Genomic DNA, 23,459 nt, shown 5'->3' with positions numbered 1-23,459 from the left:
AATGAATAATAATAATAAATAACATTATTTATTATTTATTCCTCCTTTTACTCACTTGTGTTAGTTTAACATCTAGTTAGCATCACTTTGCAGCATGAAATGCGGAAACTTCTGAGACAAGGTTGCTTAACCTTATTATTAATTATCTAGGATGCTTTTTCCTTCTAAACAAAATAATCACACAGAAGTCTGTAATGCATTAATAAAAATATTATTTATTTACATAAAGCTTCAGTCTTGATTCTATTCATCAAAATACAACTGAAAATAAAAGAAATAAAATCTCAAGCATTAAAAAACTGTTAAAAACATCAGAACACATTATCTAAAACAAATATAAGAGCAGGTGTCACCAAATCATGTGAGGAATTCAACGTTGAGCTACGTTGAACGTACCACCAGTGCAAGCATTTCACCTTGACTAACAGAGCAACCTGCCTCTCCTTCCCACACATGCTATTCTGGGGCTTTTCCTGGGCCCACAGAGCCAACTTCAGGGATCACAGGAGGTATGCAGGTGTGGAAGCCATGATGGCTATGCTCTGCCTCCACAGCTGGAGGCAGGAATGTTCCTGGAGATCACAAGAGGGGAGAGGGTTCTTGCAAAAAGGCACTACGTGTGGGCTTCCCCTTGAGGCACCTGGCTGGCCACCATGAGAACAGGATGCTGGACTAGATGGGCCCTATTGGCCTGACCCAGCAGGCTCTCCTTATGCTCTGATGAAGAAGAAGAAGAAGAAGAAGAAGAAGAAGAAGAAGAAGAAGAAGAGGAGGAGGAGTTTGGATTTGATATCCCGCTTTATCACTACCCGAAGGAGTCTCAAAGTGGCTAACATTCTCCTTTCCCTTTCTCCCCCACAATAAACACTCTGTGAGGTGAGTGGGACTGAGAGACTTCAAAGAAGTGTGACTAGCCCAAGGTCAGTCAGCAGCTGCATGTGGAGGAGCGGAGACGCGAACCCAGTTCCCCAGATTATGAGTCTACCGCTCTTCACCACACTGGCTCTCCACTGGGAGGATTCATTAGTTTTATCCTACCCAAAGTGTCTGGATAGACCTGCTGAAAGAAAAATGTTTTAAGCAGGCATCTCAGAGTACAGTGATGGCGCCTGCCTAATGTCACACAAGCTGCATTGAGCCAGTGTGTTAGTGTACTACAGGCACGTCCAGCAGGCAGATCGTCTGTGGTAGATCAGTGGCTCCCCCCAATGAAGCTCAACAACTTAGGCCTCCCTAAAAAAGCTCAACAGCTTTGACCTGAACCCCCTTGGGAGTTGGCCACCCCTAGTAGATGCACAACCAATAGGGCACCATATGGGAGATGGGCCCCTGGTTGCATTTTCTCTCTCTTTTGCACTTGAGCTTCCCACCAGTGAAGATGGCAGTAATCACCCAGAATGTGCCCATAATCAGCACCAGCTCCCAGGAGAGGGAGCAGGTCTCCCAAAAGCGATTCACAAGCATCCACTTAAACCTTCTTCGGTTATCTCAGCAAACACAATGACATTGTGCAAACAAGACGGGTATTTTCATTGTACACAGCAGAATAAACCTCTTAAGACTTTCAGAGGGGTAAGTTTTGCTAATTTTCACTCAGTTTCCTTCATGGAAAATTCATTCCCTCCTCCCAAAAATATTCTGATTCTAGCTGTTTTCAGCTGAAGGAAATCAGCCCTGAGTGCTCACTGGAAGGACAGATCGTGAAGCTGAGGCTCCAAGACTTTGGCCACCTCATGAGAAGAGAAGACTCCCTGGAAAAGACCCTGATGTTGGGAAAGGTTGAGGGCACAAGGAGAAGGGGACGACAGAGGACGAGATGGTTGGACTGTGTTCTCGAAGCTACCAGCATGCGTTTGACCAAACTGCGGGAGGCAGTGGAAGACAGGAGTGCATGGCGCGCTCTGGTCCATGGGGTCACGAAGAGTCAGACACGACTAAACGACTAAACAACACAACAGCTGTTTTCAACTGAATGGGCTGTTATTTTTCCTTGCTTAGGGTACCCATTTCTTTATTCAACTTGTAGCTCAGGGAAGCTGTGATTCAAACCTCGCAGGGTGTTGGACTATACAAATCTATGATTTGAGGAAGCAAGGGTTGGGGCAGTGGTTGTTGCTTTAATGACTGCTAATGGACTTTCCTTTGTGGCCTTGTGGGAAAGAGGGTTCTGGGCTAAGTGGGCTTACTTTGGTCTTCTCTAGCAAAGCTCTCCTTCTTAAAAAAAAGAGTCCTGAATCACAGAGAACAAGGGTATGCAAACAGCACAGGCATCACAGATCCTGCTGGAGGGCACATTCTTGTTTCGGCTACATTTTCCTTCTATATCTCAGTCCTAACAGAACAGAGTTCTAATAGGACTCCAGTGCAAGAAAGACAAATGGTTGCCAACAGAGGAGGAGCAGAACCTAGTAAAAAGCTTATGTTGAGTATGGTGACCATGTTCTCCAAGCCCAAATACTTTTCTTTAGCAAAAGGTGCAACCTTGGTGCATTAATCCCTCTCCCTCTTGTTCCAAAGTTAAATGACTGGCTTGAAAAAATGGGACAGGGCTCAAACTGAGAGCTGCTGCTGATAATTTTATGGTTTTATCTTTTTTGTAATTGGTTTTGAGTTTTTTTCTACAATGATGTGAGATAGAAATTGTAGGAAATAAATAAATAAAATCTATTGATCTACCAGGGTCCATCAAGCCTCTCCCTCTTACAGTGAAAGTCACATGATATCCAATTTCAAAATATGACCAATGTTCTTTTCCTTGAAAACTCGCAGAGTAGCAGAAGCCTAATGAACCTGACAACTGGATCAACAAGAATACGGCGAAGTGGAACAGAGATGCTCTGATGCCAGAGGCTGGAGGCAGAAACAAAGAGTCCACTGTGTGCCATGTTGCCGGTCAATGACAGTGGTGCCCAGCAGCATCCTGCCTTCTTTCTCCTGGTGGGCATACCAGGCTTGGAGTGGGTGCAGGCTTGGATTGCCATCCCTTTGTGCACCATGTATGTCATTGCAGCCCTGGGAAACAGCATCATTCTCTACGTGATCAAGACTGAGCCCAGACTGCAGGAGCCCATGTACCTTTTCCTGGCCATGCTGGCCATCACCGACCTAGTTCTTTCCACCTCCACCATGCCCAAAATGCTGGCTGTTTTCTGGCTCAGTGCTGGGGCCATTGACTTCCATGCCTGCCTGGCCCAGATGTTTTTCATCCATGCCTTCTCGTCTGTCGAGTCGGGTGTGCTCATGGCCATGGCACTTGACCGCTATGTGGCCATTTGCTACCCGCTCCAGCATTCGGCCATCCTCTCCTTGCAAGCCATAGGGACCCTGGGCAGCCTCGTTCTTCTGCGTGCAGTTCTCCTCATCAGCCCCTTTGCCTTCCTGGCTAACAGGCTTCCCTACTGTGGCCACCAATTCATTTCCCACTCCTATTGTGAGCACATGGCTGTGGTGAAGCTGGCTTGTGGGAACATCCGAGTCAACGTTGTTTACGGCCTCTTTGTGGCTTTTGTGGTTGTTGGATTCGATATCTTCATCATTGCTATGTCCTATGTCATGATCCTCAAGACCGTGTTGAGACTCCCATCCCAAGAAGCTCGTTTGAAAGCCTTTGGGACCTGTGCATCCCATATCTGTGTTATTCTTTCTTTCTATATTCCAGCTCTCTTCACTTTCCTCACTCACCGGTTTGGCCACAATGTCCCCCACCATATCCACATTATAGTGGCTATTCTCTACCTTCTGGTGCCCCCCACTTTGAATCCTGTTATATATGGGGTGAAAACCAAGATGATCAGGGAGAGGATTCTCACTATATTCCTTATTTCAGGTGGACAAAGAACAACTTTCAGGGAGGGCACATAGCTCAATGGTGGCTCACAGGGTTTGGATGGAGAACCCCTTAAGTTCAATCCCAGGCATCTCCAGTTAAAACCATCTCTTGTATAAAGGCTAGGAATTATATTTGTCTGGCACTTTGGAACATCCAATGAAGCTGAATGTTGCAAGATTCGGAAGAGATAAAAAGGGCTTCCTCATGCAGAGCAAACTGTGGAACTCCCTCCCACAGGAGGCTGTGATGGCCACAACTTTGATGGCCTTAAAAGTGAATTCATGGAGGAGAGGGCTGTCAAAGGCTACTAGCATAAAGGTAACCAAACACGCATTGGTTAATATGGTATTAAAAATAAAGAAAGATTATAAGGAAGCCAGAAGATGGAGGTTAGATACGAGGATCTTCCATAATAGCCAAACAGTAAATAGGATGGGGAAAGAATTATTAGACACATGGGAGATTAAGGAGAAGGTGCAAAGTACTCAAGCAATAATATGAGATAAGATGAAAGAAGTGATGAGGGGAATTAGTATTAGGGAATCCAGTAAATTGGGGGGAAAACAAGAGATGAGAGAATTAGAAGAAGAAATTAGGAGGCTGGAAAACCAATATATTAATGGTAAAGATAAAAGAAGTTATCAATAATAATAATAATAATAATAATAATAATTTATTACTTATACAACCGCCCATTTGGCTAAAGATAAAAAGGAGAGAATTGGAAAATAAAGATATGGAAATAATGCAGAGGGATTTGCTATGTGTTCACATGTGGTGGGTGTGTAAATATGTACAATTTTTTGGCAAAGGGTGTTTAAGGAGATAACAGAAATCACTGGGTTAAAGCTGGCTGAAAGCCTAGAGGTAGCACTATTATCAATTTATGATGGGGTGGGAGGTTTGAAGGCTATGAAGGTCTTGCTCACAAATTTATTGACAGCTACAGGAGTTATTATAGCAAGGAAGCGGAAGGGGCAAGGTGAGTATTGTTATGGTAAAATCTGGGTGCGAGGCTGCTCTGCCACCCAGCTCGTCGGACTAAGTCCGCGGGTCCCTGCGGAGGAAAATGAGCTCAGCCGGAGACAGGAGGAAGCTGCAGAAGATCCAAGTTTATTGCGCAACAGGTTCAAGGTGAGATTGAACAGCGAGAAAGGGGCGACATGAACTTTTGAAACTTCCCTCCATGTCCCAGAATACAGTGCAAAATACATCCCAGTTACATCATGAATACATTAAGAAGAGGTTGGGTTACACAGATTACATCATGAATACATTAAGAAGAGGTTGGGTTACACAGGATTCCGTCATGAATACATTAGGAAGAGGTTGGGTTACAGAAGGAGACAAATTGAAATTGCAGAGTTTCGAGAAATTAAAAAACAAAGTGCGAGATTGGCTTCATTATTATCAGATAATGGAGGCATACAATTTGGATAAGAAAATTGGCTTCCAGGTGGAAAAATCAAAACTAGAAACAGAATTGTTAGAACCCAAAACTAAGAATTTGTCAAGAATGTATAACTTGCTGTAAATCTGCTATGATTAAATGGGCACAAGATGTTGGACATAATATTATGTTTGCTGACTGGGAACAGTTATGGACCACAGGTATGAAATTTACGGCATGTAATGCCCTAAGAGAGAATATTATGAAAATGATATACAGGTCGTACATGACCCCAGTCAAGCTTGCAAAAATCTATCATTTGCCCGATAATAAATGTTGGAAAGGTAAAGAAACCGAAGGTACATTCTTTCACCTTTGGTGGACGTGCCCAAGGATTAAGGCTTTCTGGGAAATGATATATAATGAACTGAAAAAGGTATTTAAATATACCTTCTTGAAGAAACCAGAGGCCTTTCTCCTGGGCATAGTCGGCCAATTGGTGTCAAAGAAGGATAGAACTTTTTTTATGTACGCCACAACAGCAGCAAGAATACTCATTGCAAAGTATTGGAAGACACAAGATATACCCACTTTGGAAGAATGGCAGATGAAGCTGATGGACTATATGAAATTGGCAGAAATGACTGGCAGAATCCGAGACCAGGGAGAAGAGTCGGTGGAAGAAGAGTGGAAGAAATTCAAAGATTATCTACAGAAATATTGTTAAATTAATGAATATTAGAATGATGTTGGATAGAAATTAAGTGGTTTCCAGCTGTAATGCTTTAAGGGAATATGAAAAAAGGGTTATAAATAGGTAAAAATCTAATGCTATTATTTTTAAGATCAAGGATTAGGATAATTAAAGAGGGTAAGGATTTGCTGAACCAACAGATTGAAGTGGAATACAAAAAAGGGAGGTATGAGGAGGTCCGGGAAACAAGCTAAAGGAAAATAAGTAATGGAAAATCTGTGTGTTTTTAACTATTTTTATTTTGTATTTTTGTTATTTTTTTTCATTTTTATTGTAATATTTTTAAAAATCTTAATAAATATCTTATAAAAAAGAAGAAGAAGAAGAGGTTGGGTTACACAGGATTAACATATGGAGGAGGGAGGGGGAATATGCAGAGCTGGAGATATGCGCAGATAAGCACATCCTGAGTACCAGTGATGAGAAGACAATGGTCCATGTATGCCTAGTCTGCCACCTGGCATTGCCCAGAGGAAAGGCTTGGCAGAGTGATTTGACAGGATTAGGGCCTTGACACCTTGCTTGAGGGATTATGGAGGACAGGGGAGGTGTCATAGAGTCCTAGAGAAATTGAGCAAATTGGCACGTTGATTTTCTATGAATTTTATAGATTTTAGTCCCTTTTGACATTGACAATTGGACTAGGAAATAAATGGATATACAGTGGTGCCTCGCAAGACGAAATTAATCCGTTCCGCGAGAGTCTTCGTCTAGCGGTTTTTTCGTCTTGCGAAGCAACCCTATTAGCGGTTTAACGGATTAGCGCTATTAGCGGTTTAGCGGCTATTAAAGGCTTAAAGGCTTAGCGGATTAGCTGCTAAAAGGCTATTAAAGGCTATTAAAGGCTTAGCGGATTAGATAAAGGGGGGGAAAAGCGGGAAAAAAAATCTCAAGACTCGCAAGACATTTTCGTCTTGCGAAGCAAGCCCATAGGGAAATTCGTCCTGCGAAGCAACTCAAAAACGGAAAACCCTTTCGTCTAGCGGGTTTTCCGTCTTGCGAGGCATTCGTCTTGCGGGGCACCACTGTATTGTAGCGAAGAAGAAGGTGAAGAAGACATGCCCCCCCATTCCGTATCAGTATAAAATGGAAGAATGGTACAAAGAGCTGTGGGATATAGCTATCCATGATAAATTAACATGTGCTATTAAGATGGGGAATATGCAGCAGAAATGATTTTGAGGAGATATGGAAGGTGTTTGCAGAATTTGCACTGTTAAAATGGAAAAGGTCAACCCATCGCAAGAGGTGTTGAAATTTTGGGAGGCTGGATAGTTATAATGGAATGGTCTTGGGGTGAGGTGCACATTTTTATTCTTATTTATTTATTATTATTACTTTGTCATAATAAAAAATAAAAAGAAATCAAAAAGGCTACTAGCCACGTTGGCTATGCTCTGTTTCCACAGCTGGAGGCAGCAATGGTCCTGAATACCAGTTGCTGGAATAAGTATTACCTCCAGCTGTGGAGGAAGAGCAGAGCCATCCTGGCTCGTTGCCATCCATAGCCTTCTCTTCCTCCATGAATTTGTCTGATCCTCTTTTAAAACCATCCAGGTCGGCTGTCGTCACTGCCTCCTGTGGGAAAGAGGCTCGTCCTGTAGCTGAAGAGCCGGTAGGCCAGTCAGTGGGGATGGCCAAGTGGAGGGCAAGTCAGAGGGCTGGACTTCAGTCCCATTAGCAACTATGCACCACCATTGGCACAGGCACAGATTCAGTCCCTTGCCCCAGGTAGGTGTTTGCTTTCAATTTTAACCTTCCCACCTGGGACAACAGTAGCCCAAGTGAAGGGCCCTGCTCCTTTCCTTTAAAGGGACAGCAAAACGGGCATGTCAAGTGTTGGGATGTCTTTGCTTATTCCTAACCATGTTGTGGGAGTCATAACGCCACGGTAAAGGCTTGTAATATTGCAGGGTGCCCCCTGACCTCGGCTGACCAGCACTCTGAGCTTTACAATGTATTGGAATGTAATGCAGTTGTGTTTCCTCTGGGCAGTGATTGCCCTATATGGTGAAGGGGGCAATAAAAGCCTTGACCGGATGAGGTAACGTGAGACACTGGCAAACAGCCATGCGGCTGGAGAGGGACAAAGAAATAAAGAAGTTTGCAGGAGGAGGAGAGGGAAGTTCGAGAGGAGCTGCTCCTACCATCATGAAAATATTGCTGGCTCTCTGTGTCATAATTTTATGCTAAACTTCGCCATTTGTACGGCTGGCTCCGACACCATGTATCCTAGGGATGCGGGTGGCACTGTGGTTTAAACCACTGTGCCCGTCAGGCTTGCCTATCGGAAGGTCAGCGGTTTGAGGCCCCGAGACAGGGTGAGCTCCAGTTGTTCGGTCCCAGCTCCTGCTAACCTAGCAGTTCGAAAGCACACAGTGAAAGTAGATAAATAGGTACCGCTCCGGCGGGAAGGTAAACGGTGTTTTTGTGCGTTGCTCTGGCTTCGCCAGAAGCGGCTTAGTCATGCTGGCCACATAACCTGGAAAAACTGTCTGCGGAAGCGGACAAACGCCGGCTCACTCGGCCTGTAAAGCGAGATGAGTGCTGCAAGCCCAGAGTCATTCGCGACTGGACCTAAATGTCAGGTGTCCCTTTACCTTTAACCATGTATTCTAGCTGCTGCTGGTGCACCCTTCCAACTGTGTAACCTGTACTTTGAGCTGATGCCGAGACCACCTGCTCATTTCATTAATAAAACTTTGGGATTTCCTGAGTTGGGAGCCTGAGTCTTTCATCGGAGGGTGGGAACCAGCAGAGCTGTGAATGCATAATGAAACTGTGCTGGTCCCGGGGGTAAGGTACCTTGGGTGTAGCAGAGTCCACACGAAGAGGGGCAAGGTCCGAGGCAGAGAGCCGGGCGGGGAACAGGAACGCTGGAACAGGAGGCTGTGCAGGGAACAGGAACACCGGATGGTCGGGAACAGGAGGCCGAGCAGGGAACAGGAGTACCGGATAGTCAGGAACAGGAAGCCGAGCAGGGAACAGGAGTACCGGATAGTCAGGAACAGGAGGCCGAGCAGGGATCAGGAACACAGGAAGGTCCGAAGCCAACAACGACGTTGCTCCCGCAACCTGGGGCCGGGCTGACTGGGCTTTTATCCTCTTCTAAGGCCAGGGGCGGTCCCGGTCCCCAGGAGCCCCGCCTCCTCTGGCCTTAAGGCGAGCACTCCTCCTGGGGGCAACCAGTTCCCTTCGCCTCTCTGCCCTAAGCCTCTGCAGATCAGGAGAGGCCGAAGGGTTACTGGGCCCTGGAGGAGGCTCACCTGTGGCCACTGAGTCGTCAAGCCCCTCTGGGGCCAGAAGGGCTTCACCTGGGGCCAGCTCCTGATGCACTGCCACAGGTGCAGGCTCTTCAGCATCTAGGCCTTGCCCCAGTTCAGCCGGCCCTGGAGGCGGGGACTCCTGTGCAGGCTGGGATTCCTCTGTTTCATCCTCCGAATCGGAATCCCAGGCCATCACACCATCCCCCCTCCCAGGCCCCCCCCTCAACCGAGGGTCCGGACCCGGCTTGCCGGGGTACGTCGCGTGGAACTCTCGGAGGCAGGCAGGTGCGTGGACATTGGCCGCTGGTTCCCAGGAACGGTCCTCCGGTCCGTACCCCTTCCAGTCAATGAGATACTGCAGCTTTCCCCTGCGGTAACGGGAGTCCAGGATGCGTTCCACCTCGTACTCAGGCTCTCCCCGAACCAACACTGGCTGCGGTCGGGGACGGTTCGGGTGGAACTCGTCGGGTGGGGCCACCGGACTCAAAAGGGACCTGTGGAAGACCGGGTGAACCTTCAGGGTTGCGGGTAACCGGAGACGGAATGCCACAGGAGAGATTTGGTCTACGATAGGGAACGGGCCGGTGAAGCGGGCGTCCAACTTCCGCGAAGGTCGAGAGGGGTGGAGGTGGCGAGTGGAGAGCCAAACCAGGTCACCGACGCGAAGTTCCGGCCCCACCTGGCGGTGGCGGTCGGCCTGGGCTTTGTACGCTTCCTTGGCCTGGTGCAGTTGCTCCACCAAAAGCTGTTGCTGGGACTGGAGCTCTTGAAGCCACTCCTTCACCGCCGGGACCGCGGATGCCGGCAGCACCTCTGGAAACAGCCGTGGATGATAACCATAACTGGCCTGGAACGGGGTCTGCTGGGTGGACGCATTCACCGCGTTGTTATAGGCGAACTCCGCCAATGCCAGGTGGTCGACCCAGTCATCCTGCTGGTAGCTGCAGTAACACCGGAGGTACTGCTCCAGCACCGCGTTCGCCCGTTCCGTCTGGCCATCGGTCTGTGGGTGGTAGGCTGACGAGAGGCAGACCTCTGTCCCGAGGGTCTGGTGTAATGCTCGCCAGAACCGGGATGTGAACTGAACGCCCCGGTCGGACACCACGCGCTCAGGTAGTCCATGCAGGCGGAAGACATGCTGAAGGTACAGCTGAGCAGTTTCCTTGGCTGTGGGTACAGATGGACAGGGAGCGCAGTGCACCATCTTGGTGAAATGGTCGGAGAAAACCAGAAGGCAGGTACAGCCACGAGACGAGGGTAAGTCCACTACAAAGTCCAACGAAACTGTGTGCCAAGGGCGCGGTGGAACTGGCAATGGCTGAAGTAGGCCGGGGGGTCGCCCGGTAGGTCCCTTGGTGCGCCGGCAGACATCACAACCAGCAACGTAGCGAGCCACGTCAGCCTTCAGGCGGGGCCACCAAAACTCACGACTGACCAGATGGGTGGTCCGATACCGTCCAAAGTGCCCCGCTGCTGGGGCATCATGGGCCATCCGGAGAACCTCCAGCCGCAGTGGCCCTGGCGGGATGTACAGACGACCGTGGTGCAGCAGGAGGCCCTGATGCAGGACCAGCCCCGGATACTGTGGGCTGGACCCTTCAGCCAGCTCCCGGAGTCGTTCCTGGGCCCAAGCGTCGACCCGCTGCTGTTCCCGCACCCGAACCTGCAGTGGCTGCGCCTCCTGGGTGGCCAGGAATGCAGCCGGAGGTAGGATCGTGGTGGGTTCTGCTTGCTGTACCGTGTCTGTGTTGTCTTCAGGTTTCCGGGACAGGGCATCCGCCTTCTGATTCTGAGAGCTAGGGATGTAGCGGATCCGGAACTGGAACCGGGAAAAGAACAACGCCCACCGGATCTGTCTTTGGTTCAGCTTGCGGGTGGTCTGGAGGTACTCCAGGTTCCGGTGGTCGGTTCTCACCTCCACCGGATGTCGTGCCCCCTCAAGATGGTGGCGCCAGACCTCAAAGGCTACCTTGATGGCCAGTAGTTCCCGCTCCCACACAGTATAGTTACGCTCCGCTGGTAGGAGCTGGCGAGAATAGAAGGCACAGGGTAAGAGTGGCGCTTCAGGACCAATCTGTTGAGACAAGACGGCACCGAGAGCCGTACTGGAAGCGTCGGTCTCCACCACAAAGGGTCGAGAGGGGTCAGGATGTTGTAAGATTGGTGCCCTCTGGAAACAGGCCTTCAACCCCTGAAACGCCTCCTCTGCCTCCTTGTCCCAGGAAAACGGCGTCTTTGGGCGCAGTAGCCGGGTCAACGGGGTGGTGCGATGAGCATAATCAGCGATGAAGGTCCGGTAGTAATTGGCGAACCCCAGGAAACGCTGCAGGTCCTTGCGGTTCCGGGGTGCCGCCCATTCTTGAACCGCTGTCACCTTCCCCGGGTCCATTTGCACCCCATCTGGAGAGAGCCGGTGACCAAGGAAGTCCACAGTCCGCTGATGGAACTCGCACCTGCTGAGCTTTGCGTACAAACGGTGCTCACGCAAGCGCTGCAGCACGGTCCGGACATGTCCCTCATGGCAAGCCGGGTCACGGGAGTAAATCAGTATGTCATCCAAATACACCACCACGTACTTGTCTAACAAGTCCTGAAACACGTGGTTGATGTAGCGTTGGAACACAGCAGGCGCGTTGCACAAACCGAAAGGCATAACCAAATATTCGAACTGCCCGTACCGGGTCCCAAACGCTGTCTTCCACTCATCCCCGGCTCGGATCCGAATCAAGTTGTAGGCCCCCCGGAGGTCCAGCTTGGTGAACACCTGTGCCCCTTGCACCCGCTCCAGCAGCTCCGAGATAAGGGGCAAGGGGTATCGGTCTGGGACGGTAATTTTGTTCAGGGCTCGGTAATCATGGCAAGGGCGGAGTTCCCCACATTTCTTCTTAACGAAAAGCACTGGTGCCGCGGTAGGCGAGGTGGAAGGCCTAATGAACCCACGCTCCAGGTTCTTGCGCAAGAAGTCCTGCAAAGCCTCGCGCTCTGGCTCTGTTAGGGAATATAAGCGACTCACTGGTAAAGGCGCTCCGGGTTGGAGGTCTATGCTGCAGTCAAAAGGCCGATGCGGCGGCAGCTGGTCTGCCCCCCGTTCCTCGAACACGTCCTGGTAGTCCTGGTACACGGCTGGGAGCGTGGGTGCTGCCTCCTCTGAGGGCGCGGCCGCCAGCGTTCCGGATTGAGCATGGGAACATGGGTCTGGGAAGTGCACGGTCCGTTTGACCCAGTCAATCTGAACGTTGTGGGCTTCCAGCCAGTCCATCCCGAGCACCAGGGGGAAGCGGGGCATAGAGGCAATGTCCAAAGTTCGCAACTCCCGGTGCTGCTGGAGACACAGGACCAGGGGCTGGGTCTCCTGAGTAACGGCACCTGAACGCAGGAGTCGTCCGTCAATCGCTTCCACCTGGACCGGTACTGGCTTGTTCCGAAGTGGCACCTGATGATGGGCGGCAAAAGCAGCGTCCATATAGGAGCGGGTTGCCCCTGAATCTACCAAAGCATGGGTGAGGATCCAGGGCCCACCTGGAGGGTATAAACGTACCGAAACCATAAGATGTTGCAAGTCCATTGGTGCGGGCCCATTCTGTACGGTTTGGGACCCCCGGTAGCTAGGGCCATCAGCTACTGGGGTTGGCGGTTTCCCTGCAGCTGGCGTTTCTCAGGGCAGGACAGAGCGAAGTGTCCACTTCCGCCACAGTAAAGACAGAGATTTCCCTCCCGACGCCGCGCCTTCTCTGCGGGGGAAAGGCGTGGCCGCACTGCCCCGAGCTGCATAGGCTCCTCCGTTAAATCAGTTGTGACCGTGGGGCTGCCGGAAAAAGCTGGTGCCGTGAACTGGAGGTGTCGGCGACCCCGGGCCTGACGACGATCCTCCAACCGGTCGTCTATTTGTAGACTCCGTTGAATGAGAGTGTCCAGCGTGGTGGGGCGTTCCATTGTGGCCAACTGGTCCAGTACCTCGTCCGAAAGCCCTTCGAGATACTGGTCCCGCAGTGCCGAGTCATTCCAGGTCAAGTCCTGTGCCAACAGCCGAAACTCCGTGGTATATGTGGCCACCGTGGACTTGCCCTGTTTCAAACGCCGAATCGCCCGGTTGGCTTGACTCTCTTTCTGGGGGTTGCCGAACGCGGCCTCCAAACGATTGCAAAACCCCGTATAGTCTGCCAGCAAGGGGGAGTCTTGCCTGAGAAGCGGCAACGCCCACTTGGCCGCCTGGTCCTTTAACAAACTAATCAAAAAGTGCACCTTGGTGCGGTCGTCAGGAAAGTTCCGGGCTCGCCCCTGAATATACAGCTTGGCCTGGGCCAGGAACATGGGAAAGCTGGCCGGGGCTCCATCAAATTTCTCAGGCAAAGCCACTGGGTACTTGCCAGGAGCCGGGGCGTCGGCCCCAGGAGCCGGTAGGGCTTCCAAGCGTTGCTGAAGTGCCACAACCGCGTCGCTGAGCTGCTGCACGGTGTGAGTCAAGGCCTGGTTCTCCTGGGCCAAAGCCACCAGTGCAGCCGCCTGTTCAGCCATGGCCTCTGGCTCTTCCCGAACGCACCCCTACGAAGGGGAAGTGCGGGTGTGGCGGGAGCAAACTGTGCTGGTCCCGGGGGTAAGGTACCTTGGGTGTAGCAGAGTCCACACGAAGAGGGGCAAGGTCCGAGGCAGAGAGCCGGGCGGGGAACAGGAACGCTGGAACAGGAGGCTGTGCAGGGAACAGGAACACCGGATGGTCGGGAACAGGAGGCCGAGCAGGGAACAGGAGTACCGGATAGTCAGGAACAGGAAGCCGAGCAGGGAACAGGAGTACCGGATAGTCAGGAACAGGAGGCCGAGCAGGGATCAGGAACACAGGAAGGTCCGAAGCCAACAACGACGTTGCTCCCGCAACCTGGGGCCGGGCTGACTGGGCTTTTATCCTCTTCTAAGGCCAGGGGCGGTCCCGGTCCCCAGGAGCCCCGCCTCCTCTGGCCTTAAGGCGAGCACTCCTCCTGGGGGCAACCAGTTCCCTTCGCCTCTCTGCCCTAAGCCTCTGCAGATCAGGAGAGGCCGAAGGGTTACTGGGCCCTGGAGGAGGCTCACCTGTGGCCACTGAGTCGTCAAGCCCCTCTGGGGCCAGAAGGGCTTCACCTGGGGCCAGCTCCTGATGCACTGCCACAGGTGCAGGCTCTTCAGCATCTAGGCCTTGCCCCAGTTCAGCCGGCCCTGGAGGCGGGGACTCCTGTGCAGGCTGGGATTCCTCTGTTTCATCCTCCGAATCGGAATCCCAGGCCATCACAGAAACCCTGAGAGGAGGCCATAAAGAGACAAAACAGCCTAAACTACTGATCCAGAGGGAAATCTTGTGCTTTCAGAACCACTGGGGCCATCTGCACACAGTGCGGCACTGAAGAAAGCTGGATAAATGCTCCCTCTACTCCTAGAGCACATAAAGACATAAGAAGAGTCTGCTGTGTCAGACCAAAGTCCAGGATCCTGCTTCCCACAGGGAACAGCTAAGGGGCAGGACATGCAAAGGCCGATGGTTCCTCCTCCTGCTGTTGCCCCCGTGAAGTTAGCATGTTTGTTTCAAGCGCCTGTTGCTCAGCACCAGAAGTGAGTATCACCACTGGATTACTCTGGCTGACACCCGGGACCTTCACTTGCCTTTGAGCACTGCACAGAGCCACATAATTTGGTTCTGTACTGGATTTTGTTAGGCTATTGCTTAGTACGGGGATAAAAATACACCAGACCTTGATGGTCTGGGGTCTTTCTTTCTAGAGGGTAAAAATATCATTTGGGCACTCCTTTGTTATTACTGGGAAATTGGAAGGGGAGGGTGAGGGACCACCACCACCACGAGCCTTGCCTCGCCACACCACAAGGCAAAGACAAAGAGTCTGTTGCTTGCGACCTGGACCTGAACCTAAGGGAGTCAAGGTTAGGCGATTGTGGGGTGCTCCAAGGACTCCCTACTACATTGCTAAGTGGAAAGTGGCTTACAAGTACTATCTGAGTAAGTGAAAGAAAATCTAAAGTACAAAGCAATGCCCGTGAGCCTATTAGTTTAATGCAATAACAATACAGACCCCAACCGGGAGAATGTGAGTCGGGGTTTTTTAAAGCACTGGAGGATATTGGACACACACTCAACATTTTACTTTCTCTGTACTTTCTGTAAGCTGGTTTTTAGTAAATAACGATTTCAGAAAATGACATATATTTTGTTTAAAAAATTACTGTATCAAAAATTGCATGCCCATTGACTAAGTGTATGTGTGTGCATGCATAAGAAAGTAATTAATAAAATATGCCTTTTTAAAATGCCATATACCAGCAGAATGTGCAGGAAGTTCTAGGAGAGGGTAATTTTAGAATAAAGATAATGCACTTGTTGAACCCATTTACTGGTGTACTTACCATAATGGCCAGAAAATATTGCCTCCCCTCCCCTCGAAAAAGAACTTGACAAACAGCATCCGAGAGAACAATGTCATTCTGTTAGGATATTTCCAGAATTAGGTGCAAGGGAACATATACATATATACAGTTCCAGTAGGAAATGCAAGAACATCCTGTTTTCACAATGGTGAAACAGATGCCTGTTTCCAGTAACTGGCATTCAGAAGCACTGCTGCCTCCAACTGCAGTGATAAAATGTTTTATTCTATGTCTTTGCCGCGGGATCCCATTCACCCAGTGCTTTACCAGCTGCACTGGCTCCCAGTGGAGTACAGGTTCAGGTTTAAGGTGCTGGTTTTAACCTTTAAAGCCCTATATGGCCTAGGACCCTCGTACCTATGGGACCGCCTCTCCTGGTATGTCCCATGGAGGACCTTACAGTCTGCAAATAACAACACCCTGAAGATTCCGGGCCCCAGGGATATTAGACTGGCCTTGACCAGAGCCAGGGCCTTTTTGGACGTGACCCCGGCCTGGCAGAATGCTCTCTCACAAGAGACCAGGGCCCTGCAAGATTTGACATCCTTCCACAGGGCCTGCAAGACGGAGCTGTTCCACCATGCCTTTGGTCAGGGTTCAGTCTGACTCTCTTTGTTTTCTCTTTGTATAAGAACAAGCACGAAGGAGGTTTCCCAGCCTGCTCACAGGTCCTTATAATATCAGTGGAAACAGTTGGTCCTGGCGAGTATTAACCGCTTTCAATTTCACTTGAGGATTGTTATTTGTCCAGTTTTAACTTTAACTTTAATTTATTTGAATTAATTTTGGGATGCATTTTAATCAACTGATTGCTTGTTTTTATGCATATTGTATTATTTATAAGATGTTAGCCACTCTGAGCCCAGCTCCGGCCGGGGAGGGTGGGGTACAAATACAAAATAATAATAATAATAATTATTATTATTATTATTACATGACAAGGGTTGGGGGTTGTTGGGGTGGGAAGAAAATGTCAATAATAGAGAAGGGGCTCAGCAGCATCTAACAACGTTTATCTCCCCGCTTTCTTCCATGCAACTCAAGGCTGTGTCTGTAGGGATACCCACTCCACTTGATATGAGAATAGGGGAGACACTTGCCCAGAACACATAGCTGCCCTTCACTGCACCAAATGTCAATTATGATAGATGTGCTTCAGCCCCACTGGAACCAATGTGGAAAGTTTAGCACACGACTTAAGTCCTATTTGATTTCAGTGGCAGCTAAACACAATTCACTGGATGTAACCCATACTATCAAGATTTTTCTAAGAAAGCAATTTTTTCCATGCATTATTTTCAAGTAAGCACAACTGTTTACCATATTATGTATTTTTGTGTTTTTATATTGTAAACTTCCCTGTGATCCTCAGATGAAGGTTGGTATATAAATGTAATTAAAACAAAAACAAAAAATGAACTCAATAGGGTTTACTTCCACATAAACGAGCAGGTGCTTGGCCTGCTAGAATGAAATATAGACTCACAGAATTGTAGGGTTGGAAGGTAACACAAGGGTCATCTCGTCCATCCTCTTGCAAAGCAGGAATCAAAGACCAAAATATCTCTGACAGATGGCCATCCAATCTCTCTTTAAAAACACCCAGTGCAGGAGAGTCCGCCACTTTCCAAAAGAGTCAATTCCACTGCTGAACAGCTCTTTCAAAAAGCTCTTCGTAATGTCCTATCCACCAGAGCAGCAGAAAACCAGCTTGGTCCATCATCCATGAGATGGACTTTTAGATATTTGAAGATGGTCATCATATCACCTCTCAGTCTTCTCTTCTTCAGGCAAAGCATCCCCAAGTCTCTCAACTGTTCCTCGTAAGGCTTGGTTTCCAGACCCTTGTAATGCCTAGCTTTCCCCAAGTCTACACCTAAGGGAATCCCTAATTTATGCTATTCATACTGACACCTTTAAAGTTATTTATCAGGGGAATGCTTTCATTGTTGAGGATGCACAAAGTTCACATGCTGTCTCAATTTCTGGCTCTTCCCTCCACTGCAGCCAGCAAGACTATCCATGCGCCATGCCTCCCATGAGTGATGTCTGTATTTAACGGGAGCTATGCCACCCCCTACTCCTTTATCCTGCTGGGTATCCCTGGTCTGGAAGCGTCCTACTACTGGCTCTCCATCCCTCTTTCTTCAATGTATGTCATCACATTGCTAGGAAACTGCACCATACTGTATACAATCAAAACAGAGCAGAGCCTCCACAAGCCCATGTACATCTTCCTCTGCATGCTTGCTAGCATAGACCTGGTGCTCTCCACCTCCACCCTGCCCAAGATGCTCTGCATCCTCTGGTTCCGAGCTGGGGAAATAGATTTTGGTGCCTGCATGGTCCAAATGTTCTTCATCCACTCCTTCTCCATCATGGAGTCGACAGTGCTTGTAGCAATGGCCTTTGACCGTTACGTAGCTATTTGCAATCCTCTGAGATACGACTCCATCCTAACCAACCCACTGCTGGCCAAGATTGGAGCAGGGGTCATCCTGAGAGGCACAGTCTTCATCATCCCAATCATCATCTTGGCAGCCCGTCTTCCATACTGCAAGACCAACGTCATCCCCCACACTTACTGTGAGCACATGGCTGTGGTGAAGCTGGCCTGCTCAAGCATCCTTGCCAATGTTGTCTATGGGCTTCTGGTGGCTCTCCTCGTAGTGGGGGTGGATTTGCTGTTCATCACTTTGTCCTACAGCATGATCGCCAGGGCTGTCATGGCTCTGCCGTCAAAAGACGCCCGCTATAAGGCTTTCAGCACCTGTGCACCTCACGTGGTGGTGATCCTGGTCTCCTACACCCCAGCTCTTTTCACCATCTTAACACACAGATTTGGCCATCATGTTCAGCCTCATGTTCACATCCTTCTGGCCAACTTCTACCTCCTTTTCCCGCCCATGCTGAACCCCATTGTGTATGGTGTGAAGACCAAGGAGATCCGTGAACGAGTGACTCACATAGTTCTCAGGAGGAAGCGACCTACATAACAACACTCTCTCAATAAAGGCTTGCAGTGTTGAATGCAACATCTAGAAAGCCGCAGACAGTAAAGAAATATTAAAAAGTAGTAAGGGTGTAAGCACTTTTTTTTAATCCCATGTTTTTTCATCTTAACGGGTGGTATTCAACTGACTCTTACTCAGAATAGACCCATCAAAATTAATGAATATGACTAAGTTAGGCCCATTAATTTCAGTGGGTCTACTCTTGAATAAAACTTAGCTGAATACCACCCAAAGTCTTTTTGTGCTTTATTGATGTTATATCTGGTGTTCAACATATCTGTGAAATTGTTCGTGCTTCTGTAAGTATATACGGCTTTATCCAATGTTAGTCCTACTCAGAGCAGACCCACTGGAATCTAATGGTCATGAGTAACTTAGGGTTAACGGGCCTACTCTGAGCGGGACTGGCATTGGCTATAGCCCATAATATACAGAATATGCTTAATTTGTTTTATTCTCTCTGCAGCTGTATTTATGTCAAATTTAGATTCATCTTTTTAAAATGTGTTTGCAACTGTTTTACATGAATTGTAAGCCCCTTATATGGTTTTTGTTATACTACAAGTTTTGTGTAACTTTTTTGTGATATAGTAAATAAACATTTGTTGTATGTAGACAGCTCAGAAATCCCTGTACCCGGAACCCTATTGTACCTGCTATAATTCCCTGTCATGGTCACAAGGATCTCCAGAGCACAAGACTCTTAAAATGAAAGGGAGCCTGAGACAGGCAGATGCCAAAAACAACACTAACAGAGTTGAAAGGGATCCTGAGGGTAATCTAGAACTGGATGTAATACCCCAGGTGTGGCCTAACGAAGGCAGAATAGAGCGGTACAATTACTTTCTGTGATTGGAACACTATAATTCTGTTGATAAAGCCTAGAACAGCATTGGCCTTTCTTTGCTGCTGCATCACATTGCTGACTCACGTTAAGCCTGTGGTCCGCTAAGACCCCTAGATCCTTTTCACATGTACTACTAGCTAGCCAGATGTTCCACATATATTTTGTGTGCAGCTGTTTTTTAAAAAAATTAATAAATAAATCCCAACACTGCCATAAAAGGAAGAACTACTTCAGGTTAGAAGAGATTTTAAGTAGGAAAATAGATGGGAGAGCTTCCCCACTCACAAAGGTACTTAGATCATAATGTTGATCTGGAAAGTGAAGAGTGTGTCTGTGTGTATGCTGGAAAAAGTACTCTTGTTCCCAAGAGCACCTGTTGGCTATCTAAGGAAGAGGGGAGAGGGAGGCATCCTTGCCCACAGAGGTCTTTGAATGCAACTGGCGGAGGCTGAAGGGAATTAGAAGCCTCCTCTTGGGTGCTGACCAGACTGACCTATAAATAAGACCTGGCAGCAGTTCCCGCCACCGGATCCTAGAGAGGCTGGCAAGGGCACTGGGCACAGCATGGCCACTTCTTCAAAGGGAGATTCTACAATCTGCTAAGGTGAGTGACTATATTTAGCCCCAGGCAGGTTATATCACCCAGGTGCTGTTCCCCTATAAGAGCTGGTGATAACTCCCTCAGGTGGATGCAGAAGCAGCATGGAAGGCAGAGGTGACCATCTCCATAGCCTGTGTCTTCACCCAGCCAGTGGGATTAGGCTTTTTAGGGCTGGAATTACAGTCAATTGCATGAAAGAATACATTCTCCCTTGAAGACCTGCTGAGACTTTGGACCCAGCTTGGAAAGTCAGCTTGGACTGGCTTTTATATACAGGGAAGTGTACGCTGAGAGGCAAAGGCTGCTGTTAAAACATCAATTTAATCTTCTAGCTGAAAGCCCCCTTGCTAAGTCTGGGGCCATAGATGCAGCAATGCTTCTGAATTCCAGGTGCTGGAAACCACGGGAGGTGAGAGAGGTGGTCCTCAGGTCCTTCTTGCAGCTTTCCCACAGGCATGTGACTGGCCACTGTAAGAATATGATGCTGGACTAGTTGGGACCCCATTGCCCTAATCCAGAAGGGCTCATCTTATATGCATACTGTACTCTCCAAGGAAAAGCATGAGGGAGCTTTCAACACATAACTGATATGCCCAAAAGAGACATGTCATGTCATAATGTATTAGGCAAATGGATTCTGTAGAAGCTGGCAATATGAATCTGACATTAAGCCCACAGATTACCTGTGCAAAATCCACAAGGGATTTTCTTGTTGTTTAACTTTCTCCACATGCACACACCCCTAGATAATTCCACAGGGTAGAGCAGCACATCAGAAACAAGCCAGGAATAGACAGGCAAAGCAGATGAAGCAAAGCGGGTGAGACTTCTTTTTTTGATGTATCTCATGTCAGAATCTCCCAAACGTCTCTCCTGTCTCTTGCTACCCGACGCCTTTAACTGGAGATGCTGTTAGGAATTGAGCCTGGGACTTCCTGCATATTTATTTATTTATTTATTTACTTGCAGTATTTCTTATATTTCTATACTACCTTTTATTTCAAGGAGCTCACGGTGGTGAACCTGGTTCTCATCTCCCCATTTCACCCTCACATCAACCCTGTGAGGTAGGTGAGGCTGAGAGACAGTGACTTGTCCGAGATCGCCAGGTGGGGATTTGAACTCCTGGGCCCTGCAACTGGACTATGGGTCCTCACTATTTACATATCCAGTTGGGGAAAGCTGCATCTGTGAACTTTTGCCGGGTATCCAGCTGTTAAAGGCCTCAAGAGCCTTATCGCCAGTTGCTACTGTTATACCAGCAGAGTAAGAAGGTGCAAATTTTTCAGGCTGAAGAGTTTCACAGAATCATAGAGTTAGAAGGGATCCCAAGGGTCATCTAGTCCAACCCCCTGCAATGCAGGAACAGCTAGTGAGGAAGGACTAGGCAGGAGACAGCAGAAGCAGCTGGGGGAGGGGCGGCTGAGATAACTATATACATTTTGCTACTTGACTAAATGAAGAAAATATCGCTGAATGCTCAATTAACGTTAGCGTCCTTTAAATGTAGGCAGCCAGGCACACTAGTATCTGAGTATTGGCTCTGAGTATCTATCACACTCCTGAGTGCTGTTACCCAATACTTACATTTTCGACTGTTGTATCGCTGCCAACCTTCACCATTAGGCCATGCTGAAAGCTTGTATTTCTTCCTGCCAGCAGGAATGGGGTTGAGCAACCAGGCTAATTTATACCTGCTGGTGGAAACAAGACCTCAAAATGGTGGTGTGAAATTTTGCTGGATGCAGAACATGCCCTTTAACTGTTGCCTGCCTCCCCCACCTCCAGATTAACAAGAAGCTTCTCCTTTGCACAGGCTATAGGAGGAGTCCCAAGGCCCCTCCAGTCTAATATGTCTGCCTTTGGCGGCGCTTACAATGGCACCCTCCACCCTTCAATCTTCCTCCTGCTGGGGATCCCAGGGCTGGAGGCGGCCCACGTCTGGCTGGCCATCCCCCTCTGCTTCATCTACGTGGTGACTGTGTTGGGGAACTGCACCATCATGTTCGTCATCTGGGTGGAAGAGACCTTGCATGAGCCCATGTACTTATTCCTCTGCATGCTGGCTGTCATTGACCTGGCTGGATCTACCTCCGTTGTGCCCAAAATGCTTTGCCTCTTCTGGTTCGGCTCACGAGAGATTCGCTTTGAAGCTTGCTTGACGCAGATGTTCTCCATCCATGCGCTGTCCATCATCGAGTCGGCCATTTTGTTGGCCATGGCCTTTGACCGCTACATGGCCATCTGCCAGCCGCTGCGCTATGCGGCCATCCTCACAAATCCTGCCATCGTGAAGATTGGCTGCCTGGCGGTTGCCAGGGGGGCCATTCTGACTGCCCCATTCCCCATCCTTGCCAGCAGGCTGCCTTACTGCCGAACCAATGTGGTCCCCCACACCTACTGTGAGCACATGGGCATCGTCAGGCTGGCCTGCGCTGGCACTGTGATCAGCAACATGTACGGCTTGACCGTGGCCTTGCTGGTGGTGGGCCTGGATTTAACATTCATTGGTGTGTCCTATGCAAAGATCATTGTGACCGTGCTGAGGCTGCCATCTCGGGAAGCCCAGGCCAAGGCCTTCAACACCTGTGGCTCCCATATCTGTGTGATTGTCTTGGCCTACACACCTGCCCTCTTCTCCTTCCTCACACACCGCTTTGGCCACAATGTGGCCCCCTACATTCATATCCTCATCGGCAACTTCTATATTCTGGTGCCTCCCTTCTGCAATCCCATCGTCTATGGTGTGAAGACCAAGCTGATCCGTGACAAGGTGGTCGGCTTACTCCTGAGGAGAAAAGATGTCTCCTAAAAAAAAAATAGAGGCTAGTGACGCATCTGGACACCCACTGGTGGGGCAGTGAATGCCAAAAAGAAAAAAGAAAGGACACAAATCCACTCACTCTTGGTCTTGGACCAGAATCATATCTCTTATGAAGTATATGAACATTTTAAAAATTCCCATAATTAAAATATGCACTAAAATAACACAGCAATTAAAGTAGGAGAGACAGGCTGAGAGATCAAGGGAAGGCAGGTGCAGATAGGTGCCAACACACAAGGGGTCTCTTGTATTTCAACAGGGAGTGCATTCTATTACACCAGGGCCACCAGTGTCCCCTAAAAACAAATAATGATTAGGTCAAGACAAGACTAGCCAAATTCCATTTGTTGATCTTAATCCCCTTTAGCAGGTACCGGAGGGGAATACAATCTTCCAGATAGTTCAAGGTGTTGGTCCTAACACACAAGTCCTTATGCAGCTCAGGACCAGGTTACCTGAGAGTTATTTCTTATCTACACTGTAGTCTGCAAGAGAGTCTTGTAGTCTGCAGATCACTGTAGTCTGCAAG

General features: G+C 48.9%; 4 protein-coding genes and 1 long non-coding RNA gene across 10 annotated transcripts in view; 4 read left to right on the top strand and 1 right to left on the bottom strand.

Annotated features, from left to right (window-relative positions):
- The window catches only part of LOC308475059 (uncharacterized protein), a 343,827-nt gene that overhangs the window by 231,253 nt on the left and 89,115 nt on the right, over positions 1–23,459 (top strand). The gene's annotated exons all lie outside the window — the stretch shown is intronic.
- The window catches only part of LOC308475087 (uncharacterized protein), a 171,835-nt gene that overhangs the window by 134,065 nt on the left and 14,311 nt on the right, over positions 1–23,459 (bottom strand). The window lies entirely within an intron of this gene.
- Positions 1,940–19,692, top strand: LOC308476322 (uncharacterized protein). Its single transcript, XM_081003861.1, has 2 exons — positions 1,940–3,853; positions 17,688–19,692. Exons 1-2 carry the CDS (start codon positions 2,884–2,886, stop codon positions 18,638–18,640), a joined length of 1,923 nt encoding a protein of 640 aa, XP_080859987.1. The 5' UTR covers positions 1,940–2,883; the 3' UTR covers positions 18,641–19,692.
- On the top strand, positions 6,997–8,401 carry LOC308475476. Its single transcript, XR_013985241.1, has 2 exons — positions 6,997–7,850; positions 8,210–8,401. It is a non-coding gene; the product is annotated as an uncharacterized lncRNA (long non-coding RNA).
- LOC308475289 (olfactory receptor 52P1-like) lies at positions 20,385–23,397 on the top strand. Its single transcript, XM_081002349.1, has one exon. The coding sequence runs from the start codon at positions 21,959–21,961 to the stop codon at positions 22,916–22,918; it is 960 nt and encodes a 319-aa protein (XP_080858475.1). The 5' UTR covers positions 20,385–21,958; the 3' UTR covers positions 22,919–23,397.

This window comes from Podarcis pityusensis (genome assembly GCF_964106645.2).
Source record: "Podarcis pityusensis genome assembly, chromosome: 4".
Taxonomy (NCBI): domain Eukaryota; kingdom Metazoa; phylum Chordata; class Lepidosauria; order Squamata; family Lacertidae; genus Podarcis; species Podarcis pityusensis.
This window is presented reverse-complemented; position numbering and strand designations above follow the sequence as displayed.

What these genes read in the sequence shown, in the direction of transcription:
- LOC308476322 (XM_081003861.1), top strand. Translation starts at nt 2,884, where the DNA reads ATGTTGCCGGTCAATGACAGTGGTGCCCAGCAGCATCCTGCCTTCTTT. An exon ending in AAGAACAACTTTCAGGGAGG is followed by an intron (nt 3,854 to 17,687) that starts GCACATAGCTCA and finishes GCCTCCCATGAG; the next exon opens with TGATGTCTGTATTTAACGGG.
- LOC308475289 (XM_081002349.1), top strand. Translation starts at nt 21,959, where the DNA reads ATGTCTGCCTTTGGCGGCGCTTACAATGGCACCCTCCACCCTTCAATC.